The sequence below is a fragment of the Apodemus sylvaticus genome, chromosome 5 (genome assembly GCF_947179515.1).
Source record: "Apodemus sylvaticus chromosome 5, mApoSyl1.1, whole genome shotgun sequence".
Taxonomy (NCBI): Eukaryota; Metazoa; Chordata; class Mammalia; order Rodentia; family Muridae; genus Apodemus; species Apodemus sylvaticus.
In genome coordinates, this window is record NC_067476.1 from 49,674,699 (window position 1) to 49,700,724 (window position 26,026).

At 41.9% G+C, this 26,026-nt stretch overlaps 1 protein-coding gene across 1 annotated transcript in view; it reads right to left on the minus strand.

Moving 5' to 3' along the window:
- The window catches only part of Lrp2 (LDL receptor related protein 2), a 163,093-nt gene that overhangs the window by 31,363 nt on the left and 105,704 nt on the right, over positions 1 to 26,026 (minus strand). The window contains exons 45-61 of the mRNA XM_052182629.1: positions 25,559 to 25,684; positions 24,058 to 24,180; positions 22,249 to 22,380; positions 19,947 to 20,148; positions 16,798 to 17,093; positions 14,479 to 14,995; positions 13,902 to 14,054; positions 13,301 to 13,471; positions 12,250 to 12,473; positions 8,830 to 9,007; positions 7,200 to 7,396; positions 6,341 to 6,586; positions 5,242 to 5,370; positions 4,238 to 4,357; positions 2,855 to 2,971; positions 2,211 to 2,327; positions 1,210 to 1,347 (exon numbers count right to left, since the gene is read on the minus strand). Coding sequence (XP_052038589.1) covers positions 1,210 to 1,347; positions 2,211 to 2,327; positions 2,855 to 2,971; positions 4,238 to 4,357; positions 5,242 to 5,370; positions 6,341 to 6,586; positions 7,200 to 7,396; positions 8,830 to 9,007; positions 12,250 to 12,473; positions 13,301 to 13,471; positions 13,902 to 14,054; positions 14,479 to 14,995; positions 16,798 to 17,093; positions 19,947 to 20,148; positions 22,249 to 22,380; positions 24,058 to 24,180; positions 25,559 to 25,684 — 3,186 coding nt within the window. The remainder of the gene's footprint in view (positions 1 to 1,209; positions 1,348 to 2,210; positions 2,328 to 2,854; positions 2,972 to 4,237; positions 4,358 to 5,241; positions 5,371 to 6,340; positions 6,587 to 7,199; positions 7,397 to 8,829; positions 9,008 to 12,249; positions 12,474 to 13,300; positions 13,472 to 13,901; positions 14,055 to 14,478; positions 14,996 to 16,797; positions 17,094 to 19,946; positions 20,149 to 22,248; positions 22,381 to 24,057; positions 24,181 to 25,558; positions 25,685 to 26,026) is intronic.

A 26,026-nucleotide genomic window follows, 5' to 3' on the forward strand; every position in this document is an offset into this window, starting at 1 on the left:
AGCCTAGCCAAGCCTGCAAATTTGCATTTCTCACATTTTCTCTCACTGTGCACAGCCCCAGGGGGACACTGTGAGAATTACTACACTAGCTTCTGAACAGTGACACAAAACAACTGCAGTTTCATTCACTTTGTGAAAATCAATAGTTGTTAACCAGGACAAATCCAAAACGCCCTGGAGCTTTTAAAACGTGGTTATGGGGAGCCGGACAGATGATTTGGAGATTGAGAGTACTTGTGCTCTTCCAGATCACCAGGGCCCCATTTCTAACATCTACACGGGAACTTACAACCATCTGTAACTCCAGTTCCAGGAGATCCGATGCCCTCTTCTACCCTCGGTTGGCACTGTACAGTGTGCTCTACAGACATACTTGCAGGCAAAACACCCATACAATAGTCTTTTTTAATCTTATTTAACAAAAAAGCTTCATCCTTACAGATTTTGCCCCAGTAGGTTTTGGGGTTTTTTTGTTTGTTTGTTTTGTTTTGTTTTGGAGTTTTTAGGGGCATTTTATTTGTTTGTTTGTTCGTTTGTTTGTTTCCAGACAGGGTTTCTCTGTGTAGCCCTGGCTGTCCTGAAACTCACTCTGTAGAGCAGGCTGGCCTCGAAATCAGAAATCTGCCTGCCTCTGCCTCCCAAGTGCTGGGATTAAAGGCTTGCGCCACCACCGCCCGGCCACCAGTAGGTTTAAACCAAGCCAGAACATGTGGTATGATTCTGGCTTGTCCAGTCCACAAACAGGCCACTCATTTTTTTCTTAAAAGTATATATAATGGCCTTGAATTATTACATAAAGGGGAGTGGTTTCAAGAATCAAGTCTTCAGGTTTTCTACCAAGGGACCAAGGAGAGGGTACAAGGATGTAACAGGAGAGCTACAATTTACTACTCCTCCTCCTCCCCCTCCTCCTTCTAGTCCTCCTCCTCCCTACACTTTAACCTCAGGATCTGTGCTCCTATATATGTGTGTGCTTCCGGTTTTCATGTTTGCTGCAGCCTACATGGTTCAAATCTTGGCTGTTAACCTAACTTCCTCAGGCTCCAGCTGGAGAACTGAAGCAAGAAGACTAAATGAAGTCACCAGGATTGCTCATCAGTCACGTCTCAAAATTACACATCCGCCCTCCACACCCGCACGCCGCATAGCAATTGATATGATGTAGCCAAGCAGGGCGATGTCCGTTCAGCCCCTCCCCCGCCCTCTTACAGCACAGATGAATCTCCTCATCAGAACCGTCGACACAGTCGTTCTCCCCATCACATATCCAAAATGACTGGATGCACACGTGGTTTTTACACTCGAACATGGCAGCTGGGCAGTAGGTGCCGTTGGGAAAGCGAGTAGCTGTTGGTAAGGAGGGGAGCACACAAAACATTAATGAGACAGACACAGTCGATTTTATTCGCTTCATGAAAATCAGTAGTTCTTAACCAGGGACAAATCCAAAGAGCTCTGGGGATTTTAAAAAGTGGTTATTTGAAGCTGGAGAGATGGCTTAGAGATTAAGAGTTCTTGCTGCTCTTCCAGGTTCCGTTCCTAGCATGGACACAGAAGCTTCCAACCATCTGTAACCTGAAGTTAGGTCTCCCTCGACACCTGCTATTGCGACTCCTTATTATTCATCACCCTATTGCTGTGGCTTATCTTGAGATTAAAAAGGGATCTCTTTGGCTGGGTGTAGTGGCACACACTTAATACTAGCACTCAGGAGACAGAGGCAGGTAGATCTCTGTGAGTTTGAGTCCAACCTGGTTGAAGAGTTCCAGGACAGTCACAGTAACACACAAGTACCCGGTCTTGGAAAACCAAAGGTGGCAGGGGGTGTTTATGTCTTAAGGATAAGACAGTTCTCTGAAGACAGTTTTCAATGACACAAATCATTCCAGAGGAAACAATATACCGTGGCTCTCTAACCAAATATCACTTGCCCCATGTATGGAAACTGTCTTTCCCTGTCATCTTTGAATGACTCTCTGAATTTCAGTGGCAACTGCATCATCAACAGTCTATTGTAAATAACTACTGAGTGGCCACTGCAAGCGACTAGGCTTCCCAAGTCCACTGGGAAATAATGACTCAGGCAAACTGAACATCATGAGAAGGCTGAAGAGAACATACTTATGCTTTTAAACTAAGAGGTGGGTTGTGTCTAAATTGCCCTACCCATGCACTGAGACACACAGAAGCTCAAGTGAGCAGGTACTTACGACACGCGGACTCATCAGAAGCGTCCAGACAGTCTGCTCTCCCATCGCATGCCAACGCCTTGGGCACACAGTGTCCACTCGTACACTGAAAGTGTTCAGGGTGGCAGGTCTTCATCTCTGAAGAGAAAGGATTATAAATCTCAGAAGAGTTCATGGAACTGGGCTCACGGAGTGCAGAGCCTTGCTCCTTTCCTACCCATACCACATGGCTGACTCACAGTGAACTCTCACTACAGACGGTAAAATAGACAAACTCAAAATTCAATTTCTCCATTTAGCATATGGAGATGAAAACTCCTATCTCCCTGTTGGGCAACCTCAGCTCTTAAATTCCTCCTCAGAAATAATAATTTCAAGGTTATATGACATCACCCATACCCACCATTTAATCAGTATTTAGAGGGTCTGTCCCAATGCTCTGTGCTCTACCCTAGAGTCACAGGTACCCTTCTTATCTTCCTATCACTATGATAAGACTATTGTTAGTTAAACATAAAGAATGGAAAATGCAGAAGATACCATGTTAAGTGGAACTTTAACAGTACAAAAATTGTATGTCATAGCACGCTAAAGAACTTAACAACACTGGTTTACAAAGTCCCCACAGGGTGACGGTGAAAGATTCTGTGTGCCCTGATAGTTACCACAGTCCCTTTCATCCGAGTTGTCTCCACAGTCATTTTCTTGGTCACAGACCCATCGAGAGGGGATACATTGCTGGTCAGCACAACGGAACTCGCTCTCTGTGCACGCCCGGGGAACTGAAAAGGAGAGGCACCTGGCCATCAGTGTACACTGGGAATCCCACCTGGGGAGCTGGCCTGGGCCCTTGGGTACCCAATTCTTTCCTATAATCCAGTCATTCTAAAACAAAATCCTATGCCTCGTTGGACATGGTTGCACAGCCTTTTATCCCAATACTTGAGAAGCGGAGGCTAGCCTGTTCTACATACTGAGTTAGAAGACAGCCAGAGCCTCATAGTAAGACTTTGTCTCAAAAAAAAAAAAAAAGACAAACAAACAAACAATCTTATGCCTCAATTTCAAGTCCATAATGACCTTTAAGAAGTTTTGCAAAACTCTAGCTAACCAATGACAGTATTTAATATGAACTAAATTTATTATTTTTTTGCTCATGTAATAGTAGTAGGGATGGAACCTAGGACATCACCCATGAGGGACAAGTGTTTTAACACTGAGTTACATTCTTGATAGATAGATAGATAGATAGATAGATAGATAGATAGATAGATAGAGATATATATGCACATATACATAATTCACATATAAATAATACACATATACATACATATATGTACACACACACATATACACACATACAGACATCATGTGAATATATGGTCTCACTAAGTTTCTCAGGCTGGCCTTAAACTCACACTATGATCCAAGGAGCTCTTGACTGTGTGACTTTCCTCTTTCTGATTCCCACAGGGCTGAGAAGTACCTCCTAGACCATGCTTTTGTGTAACAAGTCTTAGCAGGTTGACACTGCCAGGTGTAATCAAGACCCTAATTCTCCTGATTGCCTCTGGCCAAGGCTGAGGACTTCTAAAACATAGCTAAAGCTGAAAAGGATATAATTAAAAAGAAACTTGAAACAAAATATATCATGAGATAATGACAATAAATGATAACTGGGGCTTATTTTCCAAACACACCTTCTCATTCAAAACTGAATACTGAGTTTGGCGTGATCTAGAGCTCTGGCTTCCTTCCCTCGGAATCATGTCCTATTGCTGTCATTACACCTGCTACCAAGACAGTCACCTGTGTGTGTGTGTGTGTGTGTGTGTGTGTGTGTGTAAAACAGACCAAAGTAGACTTGATCAAATAATCCCTTCACAGATACCTTCTCCCAAAGCTTGACTGATTAGCATTTCAGAAGGAAAATATACACTTCTATAGCCCAGAGAAAATGGCCCAACGAACTGACATCCTACCCTCTGAGGAGTGGATGAATTATATAGACAGACATCCCATCCCCTGCGGCTCATGGGGTCACTCACCACAGTTTTCCTCATCTGAGTTATCTCCACAGTCGTCAATGCCATCGCACTTCCAGCGGAGAGGGATGCAGTGGTGATTTCTACACCGGAAATCCCCAGAAGGATGACAAGGCACCGATTCTACAAAGCACAATCATGTTCAAGACTTCATAAGCTAAGGCTGTGGCTTCATTGTGATGTAGGCTGAGAATTATGTTTTCATATTCTTGAAGCATCCAGAATAGGGCTGCCCCCTGTTAGCTAACCCTAACCTATCCTCTATCTTGAAAGTAAATTTATTACCTTGAGGGAGGAAGGGTATCTCTTAGCTGCCTTACATGCCAATGCCTCAGAAATTAAAGAAAGGCATGTGTCTGGCCATTATTACATTTTATAGAAACTAATCTAAAAGTAAATATAATATCGAGTTTTTAATTGACAACAAGATGCTAAAACATTGTCAGAGACTTAAAATGGAGTCAATAGAACATTCTATTGCACCACCTTTAATTTTTAGACCCAGTGTTATTAAGGTAGCCCATTGCCTCTTTTTTTCCCTCTAAACTATATACATTTAGATGCTTTGGTTTCAAGAGACAGTATATACCTGATTTTGACAATTTCCATTAAATTTGTTCTTTTGTCTAATAAAAAAATTATGTTGCTAGGAGTGACTACTAGATAATTAGAAAAGTCACAAAGACACTTAGAATATTATGGTTATGAAATAATACATCCTGATTTGGAAATACCTCTTTTGTGGCATATTGTACCTTCTACCATCTGTGAGATCAGACAAGCTATTTAGACATGTCATGTATGAATAAGGACTGTACATCTGGAAGAAATTAAACATGCTCCTAACGTCTTAATGATATCTTCTTTAACTTATCTGCTTTAGGACCAGATGTCATTTAAGATGACATGAATTAAGTTTCCCCAATGATGGGACATCTATATTTATGAGAGCAGCGCTTGACACTGGCATTCTCTTGCCCCTCCCCCACCCCCATAGCCCTTCCTACCGCAGCCTTCCTCGTCACTGTTGTCCCTGCAGTCATCAAAACCATTACACACTGCCCACTGCGGGATGCAGCGGTAGTTAGTTTTGCAGCTGAACTCCGTGTGGTTGTCACAGTTGTAAGCAGCAGTCACTGAAAAAAGGAAGAAATCAATAAATGAGACTGGAAGTACCAGTCTTGCTGGAAGCAGCACCAGAAGGGTCCTCACTGTGCTGATGTAGAGGGCGTGGTGCCTGCCTGCAATCAACAATTACCACAGAACCAATAACAGACTCTGGCAACAGGCATCTCCATTATGTGTGATCTGTTCACCGAGCACAACATTAGAACCCTAACTTTTCTTGTTATCTCAGTACCATTCATTAGGTTTGTGATGTACTTTAGACTGGAAGGAATTTGTGGTTTGAATGAAAATGGCCCCCAAAGGCCCATAAAGAGTGTTAGGAGGCGTGGCCTTGATGAAGTAGGTGTGGCCTTGTTAGAGGAAGTGTGTGATGGTAGTGAGCTCTGAGGTTTCAGAAGCTCAAGCCAGGCCCTATGTCACTCTCTTCCTGCTGCCTGAGAATCCAGATGTAGGACACTTCAAACACCACGTCCTGCATGCTGCCATGCACCCTTGAAACTGTAAGCAATCCCCAGGTGAATGTTTTCCTTTATGAGGGTTGCTGTGGTTATGGTGTCTCTTCACAGCAATCAAAGCCTAACTAAGACAGAGTATGTACCCAGTTTAAAATAAAATCCTTGAGTTGAAATGCTGGTTCTGTGATAATGTGACCATGAACGTGAAAAACATGGGCATCACGCTATTGACCTATAATGCTGAGTCCTCACCTTCCTGACCTCAGTGCTTCTCAAATGGATCAAATGAGTGTTCTATATGGTATTCTGCATGGCTGGACCACTCAGGACCCTGCACAGGAGGTGTGGCCAGGCTCTGGTTACAATTATAAACCACTCAGCTGTGTGATAGCTTGTAGTGATAGAGTTTGAAGGAAAAGACAAGAAAGGATGTTCCCTTCTCTTAGACTGAAGCAGAGGGATGTGTGTTCGTCTGCTCATCTACTGGCCTTGGCTTCGCACGGGCCCACCCCAGGGAACTCACTGCATTCGTGGATGGGTTCATCGGAATAGTCGCCACAGTCGTTGTCTACGTCACACTTCCAGCTCTGCGGAATGCAGCGACCGTTGTTACACTTGAACTGGCCGGGCCGGCAGGTCCGACTGGCACAGTGTGAAGGATTCTCATCTGAGTTATCCAGGCAGTCGTCCACGGAGTCACACTGCCAGGACTCTGGGATGCAGCGCTTGTTGGCACACTGCCACTCATTGGACTCACACCGGTGATGCTCTGCAAACGGAGCATTTGGTTATGAGTCAGAGGCCGTCAAGGATGGGAGGGCCCAGTTCACACTGGCAGGGTCTAGACAATGCCATTTTAACTTCCCTTCACTGGATTTATACTCTAGTGTAGTCATTGGTAACAATGATGACTACGTAGAGAATTAGAATAACTAATAGGCTTTTATTAGACTCTGAGTTCACGTCCTTTTCTTCACACAGAATTGGGGGCCAGATGCTAAACACCTTCTAATTCTGTCCTTCTATCATTTAATTGTTTTCAAAGTTTGTGATTATTTCTACTTTTAACATTCTGTTTTTTAGTTCGTAGTTGGGGAACAGTATTAATAAGAGAGAAAGCACAACCTTCATTTGAAGTAAAGAGAAAGATTCCTTCTCAACATCAGCTCAAGGAGGATTCTGCAACCCACACATAGAGGAAAACCAGCCATCTAGATAACTTATTATTGACCTTAAAAGTTCAAATTCAAACCCTTTATTAAAATACACACAGGGTTGGCCCTAAATTTTCTCCAAAGTTTTTGAATGAAATTTTGGGTTGATTCTACAGAATTCAACAATCACAGAAATGGGCAAAGAAGGCAGAAAGGAACCCAATGTACCACAGAGAACACGGTCTTCATCAGAGCCATCAGCGCAATCCTGGCGAGCGTTGCATAGAGCCTGGGGGCTCGTGCAGTTGCCGTCCCGGCACTGGAACTGTCCCAGACGGCAGAAGCGGTGTGGACACTGGGTCAGTTCATCAGAACCATCAGAGCAGTCTTTCTGTCCATCACATTTCCACCATATGGGGATACATCTGCACAGAGAGAGGAAAGTCTGTAGAAACTCACTGAGGGCCGTTGACCAAGCAATGTCTACATGGAGAAATGAATTACATGCTGAATCCCAAGTGGTGTTGGGAGGAGACAAATGGAATTATGTTTTTAGAAAGTACATGGTCATCTACCAGAATGAAGGAAGACATTTGAGTATTTCTTGGAATGCTGGGAGGCTCTAAGGATTATTGTTTATGACATAACAGATATATGGTAAAGCCACATGGAGCCTTCTCCATAACTGAACATATCATGGACCAAAAATCTAATAGAAAGAAAAGAGGAGGGCTATTTCCTCTTCAGACAGTCCACAGAGTAGGGAAAAGGTCTTTGTCAGCTCTGCTTCAGATGTTGGGTTAACATCCAGAATGCATAATGAACTGCAACAAACACCCAAAAAGCAAAAATCACAATGAGCTCAACAAATGGGCTAAAAATGAACAGACAGTTAAAAAAAAAAAGCAAAAGGCCAATAAGCAACATCCTGGGATTTGCACAGGGGAATGCAAGTTAAAACTTCCTGGAGGTACCACCAAACCCCACCATCCACAAAGACTGACAAGGATGGGGAGAGAAGGCTGAATTCATGATGGTGGGGCTATAATCTAGTATAACCAGGATGGTAGTTTTGAAATTAAAAATAGAATTCAGCCAGACCACTCCTCTCCTATCCCAGAGGACTCCATATCCTTCCACAGAGATATTATACATATACATTTATATTATACAATATATATGATATACATATATATATTATGTATATATCCATATCCTTCCACAGAGATATTGTACATATACATATACATTTATATTATACAATATATATGATATATGTATATATATATATGTATATATTATGTATATTGCTGGTTTATTTACAATGGCACCAGTTATGGAGAGAAAATAAATGGATCTAAAAGCAGCACCACTGGTTCCCACCTAATTCTGGATTGAATTCACCCAGTGGCTGACTCAAATGAATGACAGAACCCTTGGCAATTGTAGTTAAGGAGCAATATGTGGTTAAAAGCATCCTGGCCCTAATCTTCATGGCAATTTATAATTTAGAAATCAGAAATAGTTTTCTTCTTTATAAGCAGTGCATTATATGCATTATCTCTTTGCTTAATAAATTTCTTTTACTCAAGAAATATCTAGATAGAAAGTTTGGTCCCACTAATGAGCCACACTAGTTTACCAAAATCTTAGTTGGTGAAAACCTATACTCCAGCATTCAGAAGGCTGAAACAGGAGGATTGCTGTAAGTTTCAGGCCAGCATGGGCTACAGAATGACTTGTACGCCATTATCAACTACACAGCAATAATTCTTCTCAAAAATCTCTCTCCAACACTCTAGAGTCAATTATGACCAGGGGAGGCAAGGCGATTTGAAAAGGGCAGCAGGCGTCTCACTTCTCATTGTTGCCACACAGGAACTGAGTGCTGGAGCACATGGGCATGCAAAGTGTTCTGTCCCGAAGATGAACAGTTTGGAAGTCATCAGGACACTCGCAGGTGAATCCTCTCCCTCCTGCTTTGATGAGGCACAGATGAGAACAGCCACCATTGTTGTTACCACAGGGATTGCTCACTACAGAACAGAAAAAGAAAGCGTGTATTAGTTGTCATTTGCCTTGAGTGTCAATACCAGTTAGCAGCACACAGAGCTGGACACGGAATTTATCATCCCCTAACTAAAAGAAAGCTGCCAGTTTTATCATTATCCCAATGTTTAAATTACACAGATAGTGGTTTTGATGTTTCTCCAAGTCCTGGGAAAGTAAACTATAATACAGCTTGCATTCTGCGCCAGCTTTCAAATATAAGTTGTGATTCCCAGCACTCTCGCATATATGAAGTCTCCCTCATCCTAAAGATTGACTGGGACAACAAAAGTTTGGATGCCAGAGCCATACATGGATAGCCTGTACAGTGTCTTAAGTTTTTCTGTTGACCCTTAGAGACAAAGATTAACTTAAGTTACAGTAAGACCATATGAAGACTATTAACATCCAGAAAGAGATATTGAATACCATTATGGTGATAATTCTCATTTTTCTTTACTTCTAAGTTTGTCAGATGTTAGAAATTATAACTTCAATTTTGCATCAATTATAGAGATTTTTTACTAATGTAGGATTATGGATATATAATACTTTGTTCAAGAATAAATTTAGTAATCCATCCTAGATATTTCCTTCCTGTTCAAAATTATGCCAAACATCCCTTAAAATGACAACCTATCTGTATCTGTGGTTATTTAATTTGTAAATAACCACAACCAGAAACTCAAACCCAAGAGATTGGGATGACTCTTTGTAACTTTTTCCTGCTGAGTAGGGATGACAAAAAATTGGTACAGAATATATATATATATATTGATATAGAATTAAGGTTTTCATTGATATAAATTTCTTATATTGATACAAACTTTGCAACTTTTTTTAAAAATACAAGGCTTAGACCCAGTCTTTCTACTAACTCCTATTACAATCTGTTTAGATGATTAAGTAACTCAAGTTAAGGGCCAGATAGTATACTCATGATTATATTAGATTATGATTTTTTTTTTTTTGGTGTTTTTGGATTTGGTTTTTTCGAAACAGGGTTTCTCTGTATAGCGCTGGCTGTCCTGAAACTCACTCTGTAGATCAGGCTGGCCTTGAACTCAGAAATCTGCCTGCTTCTGCCTTCCAGAGTGCTGGGATTACAGGTGTGTGCCACCACCACCTGGCTATGATTTAATTATAATAAAGTATTTTCAATATTACTCAAATAGAAATGGCTAAGAGTAGTTAAAGTATAACAGTTAAGATATACTTTACATAGTCTTCAAAAACATCAGAAATCTACAGAATGTGACATTTAATGTTACTTCATTATTAAAGATCATTTGACAATGAGACATGTCTGTTCCTGACAGCTTCCCCATTCTACTTCAAAGAAGAATCTGAGCATCAAAACCTCCATATAGAGTTGCCCCAGTTATGGCAAGGTAGCCACTGGACAAAAACTGCCCTATTCATCTACAGACAATACTGTCCAGGACATAACACACAATGCAGGATAGTCAACAGTTTAGCTCTGCAAAGACAGAGCAAACTAGTCCTTCATAGTTCCTGCTTCATTTCAAGGTCTGTCAGATGGTTCTAGGCAAGAAGGCTGAAGACAGATGCTCCAACATTATAAGAAATTAGGGAACTGTCCAGGTAGTCAGCTGTCTCTTATTTGTTTAAGTTTTGAAAGCTATGTTTTTGTGCTTTCTACATATTCAGATAATAATTCATTCTCAGATTTCTGACAGGGTTGAAGGCTAGTTATAGTCTCATAATCAAACTTGTTTAGCACTGAGAGAGATGATATAGATTTGAAAGAATGGTTTTCAGATGGTAATGCAAGCTAAAATCAGAACATAACTCAAGTATAATACTATACGTTCTTTAAGTTAGGATAGATGGTAGAGTGCTTTATCTAATGATGATACTGTGACTATATGATGTCATCATCTAATGACTATATGATGAACTGGACGTTAATTGTATATCATACTTTGTAATTTACATAATTTCTATGGTTATGCTCAATTTATGTCTGAGAGAAGAACCTTTTTTCTATTTACACAGAAAGGATGAAATGTTGAGAACTGTCTCTAATGCTTTGTCTTGATTTGACCCCCGCCCCCAAATGGGAATCTGTGTGTCCAAATGCTAAAGGTCCCTGTCACTAGTTGGTTCTTGATTGATCAATAAAGAGTCAACAGCTAATGCTGGATCGAGGGGGAAGGGGAAGGAGGAGATGGGGAGAGGGGACTTCTAGGTTCCCAGGAGAAGAAACGTAGAAAAAGAAAGGATCTCAGCCAATAAGACTGACCACATCAGGAAGGAACAGGAGGGCATAATGGCAGAAATGTAGGTACAAGAAGGAAAGCGGCCCCCAGAAGGGCTGCTCATAAGTATCTTAAGGAGCAAAAATAAAGGGTCTGCCCAGAAGGAGCCAAGGCAACAAGATAAAATATATATTTAAGTGTTAAATCAGGAATGCTGGAGAGGAGAATGTGCTGACTGTGAGGAGGTTTCACAGTGCCCAGGCACTGAGATAGTCAAGCCATAACAAAATTAAAAAAAAAAAAAGTTTGCCAGATGTTTTTAACAAGACATTACAACAAAGAAGACCCCAAAAAGCCAATCTGCATACTTCAAACCTCTCCCACATTATTTCTAAAAGATGAATTAACTTTAATTGCATGAAGCAGAATAAAAACTCACAAAGAATAGAGTATGCTCTTCTATCCACCATTATTTTCTCAGAAGAGGGGAACAATAACATTTGCGTGACTCAAAACATGCTGACATGAGCAGAGATATAATAACTATTTCATAATGACTACAATTTTCTTCTAAATTTTACTTGCTATTAAGAGATAATCGTTAAAGGTGCTATAATTGCATGCTGATTATTTTTCCAAGTACTTAGGGATGGAATCAGTTGATATTTAACTCATGGTAAAATCCAATAGTGCTCCTACCAAAATACTAACTATGGAAATACCTGCCATTCAGTCAGGAGGAGGTCACTCGTCAGTTCAAGGCCACCCTTAGCTATGTCTAAAAGCTAAGAACTTTAAAGGCAGCTCATTGGCCGAGTGCTCATCTAGCAAGCACAAGGGCCTGAGTTCTAGCCCAACACTGCAGAATATAAATTTGATTTATAAGTAGGGAAATGAATTCCTCTTAATTCTCAGCAGGTGTTTCAAAGAAAACATTAACAAGTGTCAATGAGTTCCTGCAAATCATGTTCCCTAAAGCAACTGCCCGAAGCTCACGAGTTACTCACTAATCGGCTGCCGGTATGGATGGTACACATGGATGTCAAAAGGCTTGTGCGTTGTGTTCGCCAGCACAACTCGACCTGATCCATCATATTTGTTTCCCTTTTCAATCGTCCGTGTATTCCAATCTGTCCAAAACACAGTGTCTTCAAAAATGGTAAGAGCAAAGGGGTGAGGCAGTGTTCCATCATACACTGTGTGTCGATGGTGACCCTCCAAATCAGAGAACCTGGTGGTAGGAAGAACAGAGTGTAAGGAACCCCTCTCCTCTAAATGTCCCCCAGGATCAGTGAGTGAAGCCATGAATCAGGAAAATTCGACCCCTCTGGGTCTCTAAACAAGTGGCAAATGACATCAAAGTTTAAAAGCTATCCTCAAAAACTTAAATAGCCAACAGAGATTGACAGAATCACCAGTTCATAGCTATGGTTTAGGTATTATGGGTTAATAATGTTTTAAGCTGGCTCTGCCCATTGAGCACTTTTGATTTCTTGAGAGAAGCATCAGTCTTGTCTTCTAGATCTCTCTCTCTCTCTCTCTCTGTGTATGTGTGTGTGTGTGTGTGTGTGTGTGTGTGTGTGTGTGTGTGTAGATGCCTTAAGAGGCCAGAGGCATCAGATCCCCTAGAGATGAAGTAACAGGGTATTGTGAGCCCTTCCACGTGGGCCCTAGGCAAAAGTGAACCCAGGCCCTCTCCACAAGAAAGAACACTCTGAACTGCTGAGTCAGACTCCTGACATTCTGTCTTCACTAGCCATAAACTCTAACCATTCTCTTTCTGGTCATTTCTATAGAGTTCCATGCATCTTCCTGTAGGTAGAATGAGCTAAGGCTGAAGATATAACTCAGTTAGTAGAAATTGAACGTCATCCCTAGCCACACAGAAATCTGAAGGCCAATCTGGTATGGCAAAAGAGAAGGGAGCTCAGAGTGACTGAGTGCACAGACCAGTTGGAAGATGAATACACAATTGTTGAGATGAATCCTCTGAAAGCACATCCCTGCTAGTTTGTAATTAGCTACTTAATTAGTCTCCCCGCCCCCCAAGGTACATACTCAATGTAACCTAGGTGAGCATCTGCCCAGTACAAGAGGTCGTTGGTGTAGTCAATGGTGATGGCATTGGGCCACTCAATCTTGGTAGAGATAATCACAGACTTATTGGTTCCATCCATGCCAATTCTCGCAATGTATGCTTGGGCACCCCAATCTGCCCAGTAGACATGCCTGTGGGAGCAAACACAGAGGGTTCAGACCCCAAAACCAAAAGATACAGCTGTTCTCCACCTAGAGAAATGAAGTTCCCTTCTCAGAGTCTCTCAGAAAGGAAAGAGGGCTGGCCAAAATATCCATAACAATAAGGATGGTGTCCAGTAGTCCTCAAAATGAACCCTTGTGTAATTCACTGGCTTTGATATAGGGAGTACACTAAAGAAATATCACAATTTCCCATGCATACAACTCAAATGTGACTGAAAAGATGGAAAGTCCAGCTGATAAATATCCTTTGAATGAGAAACACTGCTCATTGTACTAACACATTCACCAGGCAGGAAAACAGAGACAGATCCCAGCAAGATATTGGTCCATAAGTAGTTACATGAACAAGTGATTGAATACATGAAGAAAAAGGCCCAAGATTACAGAGAAGCCATACCCTCTTTGAGGATGAAGGACAATTCCTCTGGGATTTTTAAAGCAGAAGGTATTGTTTGCATCCACACAGTGCTGGGCTAGCATCTTGCGCTGTCGACCTTCAAGGTCAGAGACAAACAGGCAATCTAGGACGGCATCCAACCAATAGAGTTTTCTGCAATGGAAAGACAGCAGTTAGCATGATAGCCCCTTTGTTTATATGCCCAGTTTCCTAGCTGAGCTCCCTGAGATTCATACATGCATCTGTTCCATGGCACCTTCGGCAAACAAAAGAGGGCACAGGGAAACAGGAAAGGTTACAAACTGTTTCTACATACCTAAATTGAAAGAAGCAATTTCCTATTGCCCTGAAAAACTCAGAATTTCTAATGGTTTTACAAATCACCATGGTTGGAGAGATGGCTCACTGGATAAGTGGGACCTGAATCCCCAGAAGCCATGTGAAGCCAAGGCACAACAAACAGTCCACTTCTGCCAACCCAGTGTCCCTTCTTCAAGCATATGCTGGTGAGCAACAAAGAAACCTTGTCCGAAACAGAAAGGAAAACAAGAACCCATACCAGAGGTTGTGTTCTTACCTGCTGACCCAGTCTACAGCCAGACTTTCAGCATGTCTTAGCCTGTGGCTTATGATGGTCTCCCGGTTTGTCTTATTCAAAAACATCCTCTCAATGATTTGCTTCTCTGCATCAATCCAATACAGCCTCTTCTCTACCCTATCAAAGTCCAGGGCCACAACGTTGCCCAATCCTTGCAAAATCAGGGAGTACGACGTGCCATCTGTAGTTAGGTTTCTTATATAGTAACGGTTGCTGAAGATGAGATACGGCTCGATGTTGCTATTCTGCCGGCAGCTCTTCCCATCTGGCTCACGAATGTAGCCAGGGGCACACTTACAAATATAGGAGCCTACCACATTTTCACACTTCTGGCTACAGAGCTGGGGTGACTCCTTGCACTCATCAATATCCACACAAGTACGTTTGTCAGACATGAGCTTGTACCCAGGAAGACAGGAACAATAGAAACTGGTAATGGTGTCTGTACAGTTGTGGTCACAGCGACTGATTGAAGAATCCTGGCACTCATTAATGCCTGTAGGCAAAAATAGTTACTAGAGAACCTAAAATATCAGCCATAGGCCTATAATACACTCAAAACCAACCTACCATATGATGCCAGTTCTTAGCAAATCATAACAGAAGAAGAGAAGCCACTAGGATTTTCGAAAAGGCCACATTGATCATTGTAAAGTCAGTAATTTTTCAACTTCCTCCCCAGCTTAATCTTTTTCCTCCCATTATTTAGAGAATTCCTTATTAAGTTTCTATAATCAAACTACCTTAAATAAGATATATTTAAGACTAAAAAACTAAGTTTAAAGTTTCTCACCTAATAAGACTGTTAATTTCTGTGCAACACAGTAAATTTTCTTTTCAAAGTTTACAGCATGACTGAAATGTTTAAACACTCATTGTGTACACGTGTATATATGCATATGAACAGTACAATATGCAGCAACATCAGCCATAGATTTTTACAAGTTCTTCAGTCACCTGCACAAAATTATAGGGATATCCAGCACACTCTACCCAGCTTAACCCTTTACCCCAGATCTTAACAACTAATGTGACTAGTACTTTTAAGCAGACACAGCCTTGAACACTCAGCTAAAGTTTCCCAAATAGCTGGGACAAACCACTGTGCCCATTTCTCAGTAAGCTTAACAACAAAATGGCAAGAGAAGAAACAAGGCAAGAGGTGGCCCTGTGTGCTCACTTGTAACACCTTCCACACTTCAGTGGTGTGACACGCGTGCCCTGACTAATCACTAGCTACCTGTGTGATATATACATCTGCCTTGTGAGGTAGGATGCACTCTGAGATAGGCCCCTCACAGCACTGACACTGGAACAGGTAGCCAAGCCCACCCTAAAGCAGAAGGATATATACTTCTTAATGAATGGCAGATGAAAACTCATGATCTAACCAAATCTACTTCAACTTAGGTTAATTTACCACATATTCCTAAGCAGTTCATTGTCTAGCCATCTCCTGGTTTTTTATTGCTTACAAAAAGCATAATGTATACTAGATTGCTAGCAATCCTGCTGGCTATGAGTTTGGACGTTGAATAGGCCTGTAAGAGAGACTTTCCTTTTCAGGTTGAATATTAAAATTGAGTGATGCATCACAAAGGATGTGGTTGCTACAGAGTACCAGCTATGGCCGTGTGAGCCTGTAACCCCAGCACTTGAAAGACTGACTGAAGGAGACAAGGAATGACTGAACTACACAATAAGATCAGGTCTCAGAAAAGGTCAGGGCATGGTGATGTCTGTCTTAAATCCCAGCACTGAGGAGGCAGAGGCAGACACTTCTCCATGACTGCCAGGAGATCCTGGCCTACAAAATGAGTTCCAGTCCCCAAATAACAAATTAATAAATACATTAAATAAAAAAGAAGCAATATAATACAGAAACCACAATGGAACTCTATCTTCATTAAAACTAATATTTAAAAACTTTGTCGTACTATATGCATGTGTGTCATCTAAATAAAACATGCTGTTGTTTTATTTAGTTGTCAGTGTGAAGAGGAGACTACATGTTTCAGTCTCCTAAAGATGAATATGAAAAGCAAGCCAAGAACTCACTCTGAGGATCCTGGGAGAGCCTCCATGTTCTCTTCATTCTGGCTGCCTACTTGAACAATTCTTTTAAAGGACACCCTGAATACTGCTCTACCTGGTATACCAAGATACCTCTATCTATTCATAAGGAAGCAATATTTTGTGTGTGTGTGTGTGTGTGTGTGTGTGTGTGTGTGTGTAAATTTTCTCTACAGAAGACAGAATGGAGAGTCCTGGGCGCTCCCCTCCTCCTTCCGTACTCACCACAGCCTTTCTCGTCACTGTTGTCTGAGCAGTCATCCACATGGTTACAGACTTTCCCCATCTCAATGCAGTGCCCGTTGTCACACCGGAACTGATGAGGGGGGCATGTGGGTTCTGGGGTGTGACATAGGTGCTCCTGCTCATCCGACCCATCTCCACAGTCATTGTCCTCATCGCAGACAAAGAACCTAGTGATACATCGCCCATTCTGACAGGTAAATTGATCTGCGCGGCAGGGTGGGTATGAGCAGCCCCTCTCGTCACTGTAGTCCCCACAGTCATTGCGCCGATCACACCTATGTTATGAGACAAAGGACCATGGAGACCATTAACAAGATTACAGTGCCTTAGCTCTCTACCGCCAAAATATGCATTAACCCTACCAATCTCCAACTCTAGAACAATCCATAATTTGGCCATCTACATGGCTTCCTCTGGTGCTGGTGGTGGCATGATAAATGTAAATATAAATTCATTCACCCAATGTTTTATAGGGCAAAAATCATGATTCGTACTCATGGAATAGTTTTATGAACACTGGAACTACCCAGACAGCCACATTGTATGCAAACAAGTCCTTAGCATGAACTCTGGGTCCTATAGAACTGTTGCTGAATGATGTCTTTTTTTTTTTTTTTTTTTTTTTTTTTTTTTTTTGGTGTTTTTTGAGACAGGGTTTCTCTGTGTAGCTCCTGGAACTCACTCTGTAGACCAGGCTGGCCTCGAACTCAGAAATCCACCTGCCTCTGCCTCTGGGATCTGGGATCAAAGGTGTGCGCCACCACCGCCCGGCTGGATGATGTCTTTTCAAAACACCTATCTGTCCACTGGCTTTGGGTAATGTTTGGGTTGGCAGACCTCTTCATATAATTCTGATGGGATTTTTCATGATATGTGAATTAGTTATGGTAATGGGAAGATTAAAAGCAGTAGATCATTAAATAAAGGCAAATTTGCATGTTAGAGTCTTAGTTCTGATACCTGACATTCCCAGGTCCTATGTATGACACAGTTTCCTGAGATACCATGAGTCATACACATAAAAAGCCATGCTTACTGAACAGGGTCATGGCAACAGTTTACCATATGTATAAAAGAATTTTGGATAAATATAGACAATGCTAATATATGATAATTCATTAAATGATGGAAGAAGACACAGGAGCTAAGGGCTGAGGGCCTGAGATATTAATGCACCAAAGATGAATCTAGTCAATTTTACAGCTGTGCACTGACCATGCCTGCTAACTAGAGCTGCCATCCACAAGCCTGCGGTACTGACAATATGATTTAAATCTAAGGCATATATATAGATCTATGAAGAAAGCCTTGGTCATAGAAAACAGACTTAACCCACTTGACTTTCCAGAAAATCAAATAATTCCCAAATGATCTGAGACATCAGTGTCTCCCCTTAACTAGCTTACTTCTTACACAGTGAGCAAATCACCAGGTTTCTGGCACAAGAGCATCCCATTACTCCAGCAAGCACTCCTGCCATAACCCAATCTCAGCAAGCACCACTGCAATGTGTCAAGAAGAAAACTATCCCCGTGTCCCACAGTGTCATATGGGGGAGCACACACTCCGCTAGGCTGGAGGCTTTACATTGGATTCTAATGTCGCTTAGATATACAGGATCTGGGCCCAATAGCCAAGGTTTCCAGAGAGCAGTTTTTGTTTAGCTTTGTTTTCTTATTCTGCTGTAGCACTGCCAAAAGAAATTCAGAAAGAAAAAAGAAATACAAGAAGGAATAGGAAATGCAAGGATAGCAGAAAAAAGAAGGGAGGAAAAGAGAAAGATGACCAAAGTCAGTAAAAACCTAGAAGTACAGGGCTGTGGGAGCAGGGAGACAGTAGAAAGGGAGAGGAACAGGAGTGGGGTGGAGGGGACCATAGAAAGGGAGGCAGAGACAGCCCAGTCTAATCAAAACAATTGGATGTTCACATCTAAGAGCAATGGAATTGACTACTTACTGAAACTAGAGCAGAACTCTTAACCAGACAACTCACTTTGACTGCCCAGGTAACAACCCACAAATGCTTTCTAGGTTACATCTGTCCTTACTCAATGCCATACACCATACTGCACAATAAGACCCCACTGTGATGTCTCAACTTTTACAGCACATGACTGTTTTTTCCTCTTCAAGATACCATCATACATAAATCTTGGCCATCCAGTATTCCAGACCTATCTCAGCATCTATCAAAGTGGCATTTGCCCCAGGCCTCTGCTGCTCTGACTTTTCAGTCTCCTACTCTAGCCATGGAAACCTGATGGTTCCTGGTGCCGGAAAGAGCCCCTGTGCTTTTTAACCCTAGAGTGGGCCCTATATCTCTGTTTCAGTTCCACATATCCAAATGCCTGGTGGCTGTATCTAGAGAAGGTCTACAGCATCACATACTTTCTCCCATCAGCAAACCCCTTTCCAGGTTGCTTTATTTTGATCAAGGTTTCTATTAATCTCTTTATTCCTCTATAGTCAAAGATTTACTACATACAGTGGTAAGAGGCTGGACACTATAAAACAAAATTCATTTTAAGAGACCCATTTGGAGAAAGTGGGAAGAAACCACACCACAGGGAATCCCGAGATTCTCCAAAGCAGCACACTGTAGGGCTGAGTCTGTTTGAGACAGTGTCTCAAGAATTTTAAATGTTCTACATGAGAATCCCTAATTTCAGAAGCTGTGCCCTTTTCACCTGATACTCAACATCAGTGGCCTTGACCCTGAGCCAAGTGCACTTGTAAAGCTATTCTTTCTCTTAGAGCAGAGAGCAAATACACAAACAGTTCTTACAGCCATGCCTGCCCCCAAGTGGAAGACAAGGAAGCACACCAACTAAGGTCAACTTAACTCTTTCGTTTCTCTGCCCCTCTGTGGAAAAACCACATTATAGCTTTCATGAAGCCCAAAGTCTTCTTGGACCACATCATCCACAAAAACACATAAATCAGTAAAACACGTATATTATTATGTTACATATTAAAACGCTTTTTCTGATCTGGATTTCAAAAGAATCCAAACATTTCCCTATTGCATCCTGGTCCCTCAGCCCTGTGACCACTGTGCCTAATGTATGAGTCAGCCCTGGCCCTGTGGATATTTGGGGTGTAGAGGAATGTGTTTGAATCCCAGGTCACCTGAATGATTGCCTGATACACCGTCCGTTTGCACAGCTGAACTCTCCTGCAGAGCAAGTTCTCACAGTGCAGTTCTGCAGTTCATCGAGGGCGTCTGAGCAGTCCGCATCACCGTCACAGACCCAGTGTTGTGGAATGCACCTCCTGCTTGGAGGTCTGCTATTTATACAGGTAAACTGAGTGCTGGAACAGTTCCGAAGCTCTAAAACCAAAGCAAGACAAGAATCCCTCAGAGCTCAGAAATGTTCTCTTACAATCTTTAACACTGATAAATCATATGGGCAGGGTAGAACTATAAATACCTCTAAAGGTTCTATCTCAATTGTTTGAATCTGGTTTTTTCAGAAGCAAAACCTCAACAACAACAACAACAAAATTCTGCCTACTTTTCTTTGAGATTTACTTTAAAACATGTTTTTCCCATAAGTCTTTGGGACACTGCTTCCATTTTAAAATTTTGAACAAATGCCTTTTATTCTCTCATATAAATTCTCTCACACCCTGACTGCAGTTTTCCCTCGTTCTTCTCCCTCCATTCCTCCCCCTCCCCATCCACTCCTTCTCCATTTCCCTTTAGTTAAAGGGCAGGCCTCCCAGGCCTATCAACCAAACATGTAATACCAAGTTACAATAAGACTAGGCACCCCATAATATTGAGTCTGGATGAGTCAAGCCAATAGGAGTTCAGGGGTCCCAAAAGCAAGCAAAAAGAGTCAGAGATAGTCTCTGATCACACTGTTAAGAATCTCACAAGAAGACCAAGGCTACACAACGGTAATACATGCAGAAAGCCTAGGTTAGACCCATGACAGGCTTCCTGACTGTCAGTTCAATCTCTATGGCGCCCCTGAGTCCAGGTTGGTTGACTCTGTGGGTTTTCTTATGGTATCCTTGACCCCTCTGGCTCCTACAATCCTTCCTCCCCTCTTCCGCAGGACTGAACAAACATCTTATATTTTGATACCATGCCTCATATTCCACTGTGTAACCACAAAATGAGATTAGTATTTTGGTACCAATTTGACGGGTGAAAAAAACTGAGTTCAAATTGGTTAACTGGACATCTCAAAGTCAGACAGCCAGATGGATAAAGAGCCAGAAGAGACCTTTCTCCTCTAAAAAGTTGAGGCTTTTGAATACATAGTACAAGGACTGCCCAAATGAAGAGGAGAGTTAAGAGAGGCCAGAGTGGCCAGCAAGGCCACTGGGAGGGAGGTGAGATACTGACTGAGAAGCCATGTCTTATTCAATCCCACTGCAAACAAGACATAAAAGAAAAAGGGAGAAGGTAGTTCATGGAAGTCACCAATGACAGAGCAGGTGTAGAGCTCTGGCCACAGCAAGTGAGTTCACTACCAAACACAAGCATCAGGACCTCTGTCCTTACTGTGCTAAGAGGGAAAGATGATACAAGTCTAACTAAAGCCCCTTAGGGAGCAACAAAATGTTTTGCTGGCAATAATTTTTTTTTTTAAATGTGGTACTAGTTTTATGAGAGTAACCACTTTTTTCCTATAATTTAAAATAGTTTTAAGAAAATTTTTATACAATATATTTTGATCATATCTTCCCCTACCCCAGCAACTCTTACGTCCTCCCTATCTCCCAAACCCACAACTTTACATTTTCTCTTTCTCTCAAACGGGGGTGGGGGGGTAGGGGGGTAGGGGGGATGAGGGGGTGGAGGGGGGAGAGACAAGAAACAAAAAATTTAAAGAGTCAGTAGACAAAGGCCAAGACAAAAAGTTCCAATGAAGCAAAAGCCAGCAAAATTTCCATTGAGTTCATTGTGTTGGTTGGCTACTGGAAGGCATGAGGCCGGTCATGGAGTATTGATATAACCTCTCACAGTCCATTAGAGTATCCATTGCAGATAGCATCTTGGTTAAGGGTGGGGTGGAATGGGGAGGGTCTGAGAGGACTTGGAGGGGAAGGGATATGATCAAAATACATTGTTTGAAAAAAAAAGAAAAAGAAAACAATGGTACTCAGTAATGAGCTCACTGATGAATCCCAGCTCCTAGGAATGGTTGGCTGCCACACTGTTATCAGGAATGACCAACTGAGTTCCTGTCACCTACTCTAGAAATGTAAGAATTCCCATTAGCCAGATGTGAATGAGAATGCGCACTGAGCCACTTTGCATCATCATAAATGGCGTCCAACAGCAGGAACAGTAGTATTCTGTTTGTATGCGTTCTTTCAACAGGAGTTTATGACAATTGTGCCCTCCAACCATGAAAGTCAGGTCTGAGTTTCCCTGGAATGTGAATCTGCAGGGGAATTATCGGCCTTCACTTACCACAGTGATGGCGCTGATCTTCGTCACTCATGTCTCCGCAGTCATTATCACCATCACAGACCCAACTGTTTGAGATGCACCTGCCGTTATCACACCGGAACTGACTGGCTGCGCAGCTGATCACAGAATGCCCTGGCAAGAGAGGAACTCTCATGAAAAGTCTGGGATGGAGTCTTTGTAGCCTCCAGCAAGGACAGTTGATGCCAAGAAGAAGCTTACTCACGTACGCATCAGAAATGAAACCTTAGGGCTCTCAGAACCTTTGAATTGATTTTACAAATGATTTTATGAATGTGGTAGAAAACACGAGAGAGGTCTATGGTGCAGCAGTATAGTGTGGGGTGTAACATCATCTCCGACACATAGAGAAGGCTAACAGTGAACTACATATAGACTCAGGGGAAAACTGTGAACCAAAGTGCAGATTTTAAGATATGTGGACACTTAGTTGGGTTATTACAGTGGGGAGGTGCAGCACACAGCTACTAATTGCTATTACTATGACTTTGGTTTGAAAATTCCTATTTGTATGTTTTAAACAATAAGCACACATTAGAGTTAATTTCAAAGTTATACACTCACCTAACAGTTATTAGCTCCTCTCTCTGCCAGATCCTCAAACTCTATGTACCCTCAATTGTCTACACATTTCTCAGTGTTGCAGTGAGGATACAAAAGCAAAAAAACCCAAAACTTTCCCAAGACCTGCTAGCGATCAGCCATAGAATTAAACTTCATAGAAATTCAATGGAAATCAACACGAATTTAATCTAACTATGCTAATGAACAATCCAGACAAGGGCTTTATATACAATGTTACATAGTACCATAATACAAGAGAAAAAAAAATCACTCTAAATGCTTAATAATATACCAATCTGAGGGATACTGTTTATCATTAAAGAGGAGTATGAAGACTGTATATAAGGATGAGTAGACTTCTGTCAACTCGGTCGTGAATACTGAGCTGGCCTTCTTGCTCCATGGTCTGTCATGCCTACTTGGCATGGCTATTCCAACACACAACAAGAAAGTAGCCCTGGACGACCTGTGACAAAATTCATCTATACAGACAAGTCACTGGTCTGTAACCATACTTTTCTAAATACTACATAGTAAGGATTTTATGATGGATTAAAAAGACAATTCAGAGCCGGGCCGTGGTGGCGCACGCCTGTAATCCCAGCACTCTGAAAGGCAGAGGCAGGCAAATTTCTGAGTTCGAGGCCAGCCTGGTCTACAGAGTGAGTTCCAGGACAGCCAGAATTACATCTTTAAATGCTTACAATTACTTATAACGAATATGCATAGATGCCTATTAGAATTTGTGACAGTGAAAAGCAAGCTTTGAATACAAATAATGAATATGGGCCTCCAGCTACCCAACGGGGCCAGGGCACCTCACTCCACAAGTCAGTATAAGAAGAAATAAAATGGGGTGGGCCTGCTCTGAGCCCTTTATGAAGAATCCAGTCACTTTTGGATCCTCCTATCCTCTTAAAAGGCTCAGACAAAATTCATAAACTCCAACTGAGAGTCAGCTAGGATTGAGCTGCAAGCCAGACGATCCACTGGATGCATCTCCACCTCAATGTATCAGTATCAACCAACAGCCCCCATATTCTCACCAGCTGCCCACAGTGCCTGCCTGCACTCCCCACCCATTGATGAGTGCCTACTGAACGCTTCTTCCAGGAGCAGGAGCAGGGAGAGCAAGTAGCCAGCAGTGTGGCTCCAGCATTCCAAGTGTGAGGGGAGCCCCAGCTGTTCTAGCTGCACCCTAAGCTTCGCACGGTTGCTGACTCTTACCACAAGTATCAGGTTCATCGGAGCTGTCCGCACAGTCGGCCTCACCGTCACAGAACCAATAGTTTGGAATACACCGCTGAGGGGAGATGCACTGGAACTCATTGCTGCGGCATGTGTGTGAGGCTGGAGGGCAGGCACAAGATTAAAACACAAGCAGGCTCCCATCTGCTGCCCATCTGCCTGTATCTTTGGACTGGTTAATTGCTTCCCTTGGGAAAAGGTTTCTCTATAAGATTCTATGGGACTGCAGGTGCATAAGATACAAGAGGGAAATATTTCCTCTTCTCCTGAATTTCTATTCAAGACTCCATAAATACAAGATGTAAGTTCTATTTGCTAGAAAGTACCAAAAAAGGGGCCCAGCCAGGTAAACACTCTTGGCCGTTCAACAAGTACCAGACAAGAAGATCCCTGCACACTGAGTTCAACAACCTAGGCAAAAGAGTAAGATCCTGTCTCAATAATCTGTTGATTCTGATTAGATTTTAAAATACCAAAATATGTCATTGTGCTGTAAAACTGTGTAAAATAAGTCTTGATCATTTTCTTGTTTATTTGGCTTATTGTTTGCTTGTGTGCTTGTTTTTGTTTTTTAAGGCAAAGTTCCTAGCCCTGGCTATCCTGGAACTTACTATGAAGACCAGGCTAGCCTCAAATTTACTAAAATCCTCCTCCTGCCTCTGCCTCCCAAGGGCTGTGATTAAAGGTATATACCACCACACTCTGCTTGACTGTTTAATTAAGTGAATTCTGTTAATATAATAGTATTCTTAATTCTGTCCCTTGCCACAAACTGTTAATCACACTTCTCAAAAGTTAGCAAAATTCTCACCTACTCACTGTAACTCTGAATTGTTAGGGTAGATGAGAGAGACCATTGTTCTTTATGTTAGCTTCTAATGTGTGGGCACAAATATTGGAATGAATTTTTCTCCTGAATGGAGTCTTGTGCTTCTATTCTACAAGCCCCTCCCCCCTGGCCTGGGCTATAACAGTGCCAGATGGACTTGCCAGTAAATACTTGTTAGCAAAGCAGTAACTCCAACGAGCCCAACCCTGTGTGATGCTGTAAGCCAAATTCCATTTCTTTAGGCTGCTATTATTATTGTACCTGACTACTGCTCTGGCATTTTTTGTTATAACCTGTGGTTTCCTCAGGGTCCAAGATCAGAAATTCAGCTACAAGGAATTGGTAAATTCTTAAAAAAATACATCTGTTCCTACTAATTATTCTGGAAATTATTAAACTTAAGACCTTTTCACTTAAACAGTTCATAGAGGGGATTATTTCCACAAAACTAAGCTACTCAAGATAACTTCTGATAATAGTAATACAGAAGGAGGGTTAAAAGGGTAGTAAAATATACGTGAAGCAGGAGACTTCTCCCAACATTCCACATCTACTTACAGACACAGTTTGCAGTACTGAAGCTAGGATGTTTCTGGGCTGCCTGGTCGCTCCTCCAGAATCACAGAGGGTGGGACAGTAAATCATACTCACCGCAGTAAATGGGGTTCTCGTCGCTCCCGTCTCCACAGTCATTGTCACCATCACACAAGAAAGCTCGGGGAACACAAATATTTGTAGTCTGGCATTTCGTAAAATCTGGCCGGCAAGTGTGGGGAGCTTTAAAAAGACAACCAGACAGACACTTGGAACAGAACTACCAAATGTATCATAAACGTTAACAGACCCCGGGAAGGATCGGAATCAGAGGTCCAAATCAGTTCTAAGTTAAGTAGAAAAACACAGTTCTTGCTGCTGGTGGTCACGAGAGGACCAAGTTGGTTTGTTCTGGGGTGACACAGAAAACATGTTCATGAGGTGAGTTTTTAATCTAACAGATATATACAGGTCCATCAAATTAAGCAAAAAATTCAAGTGTTAGGTACATATATTTTTATAATCACTTAATTGACTATAACAAATACTTAGGGTTTTTTTTTCCAGAAAGCAATATATTTTATG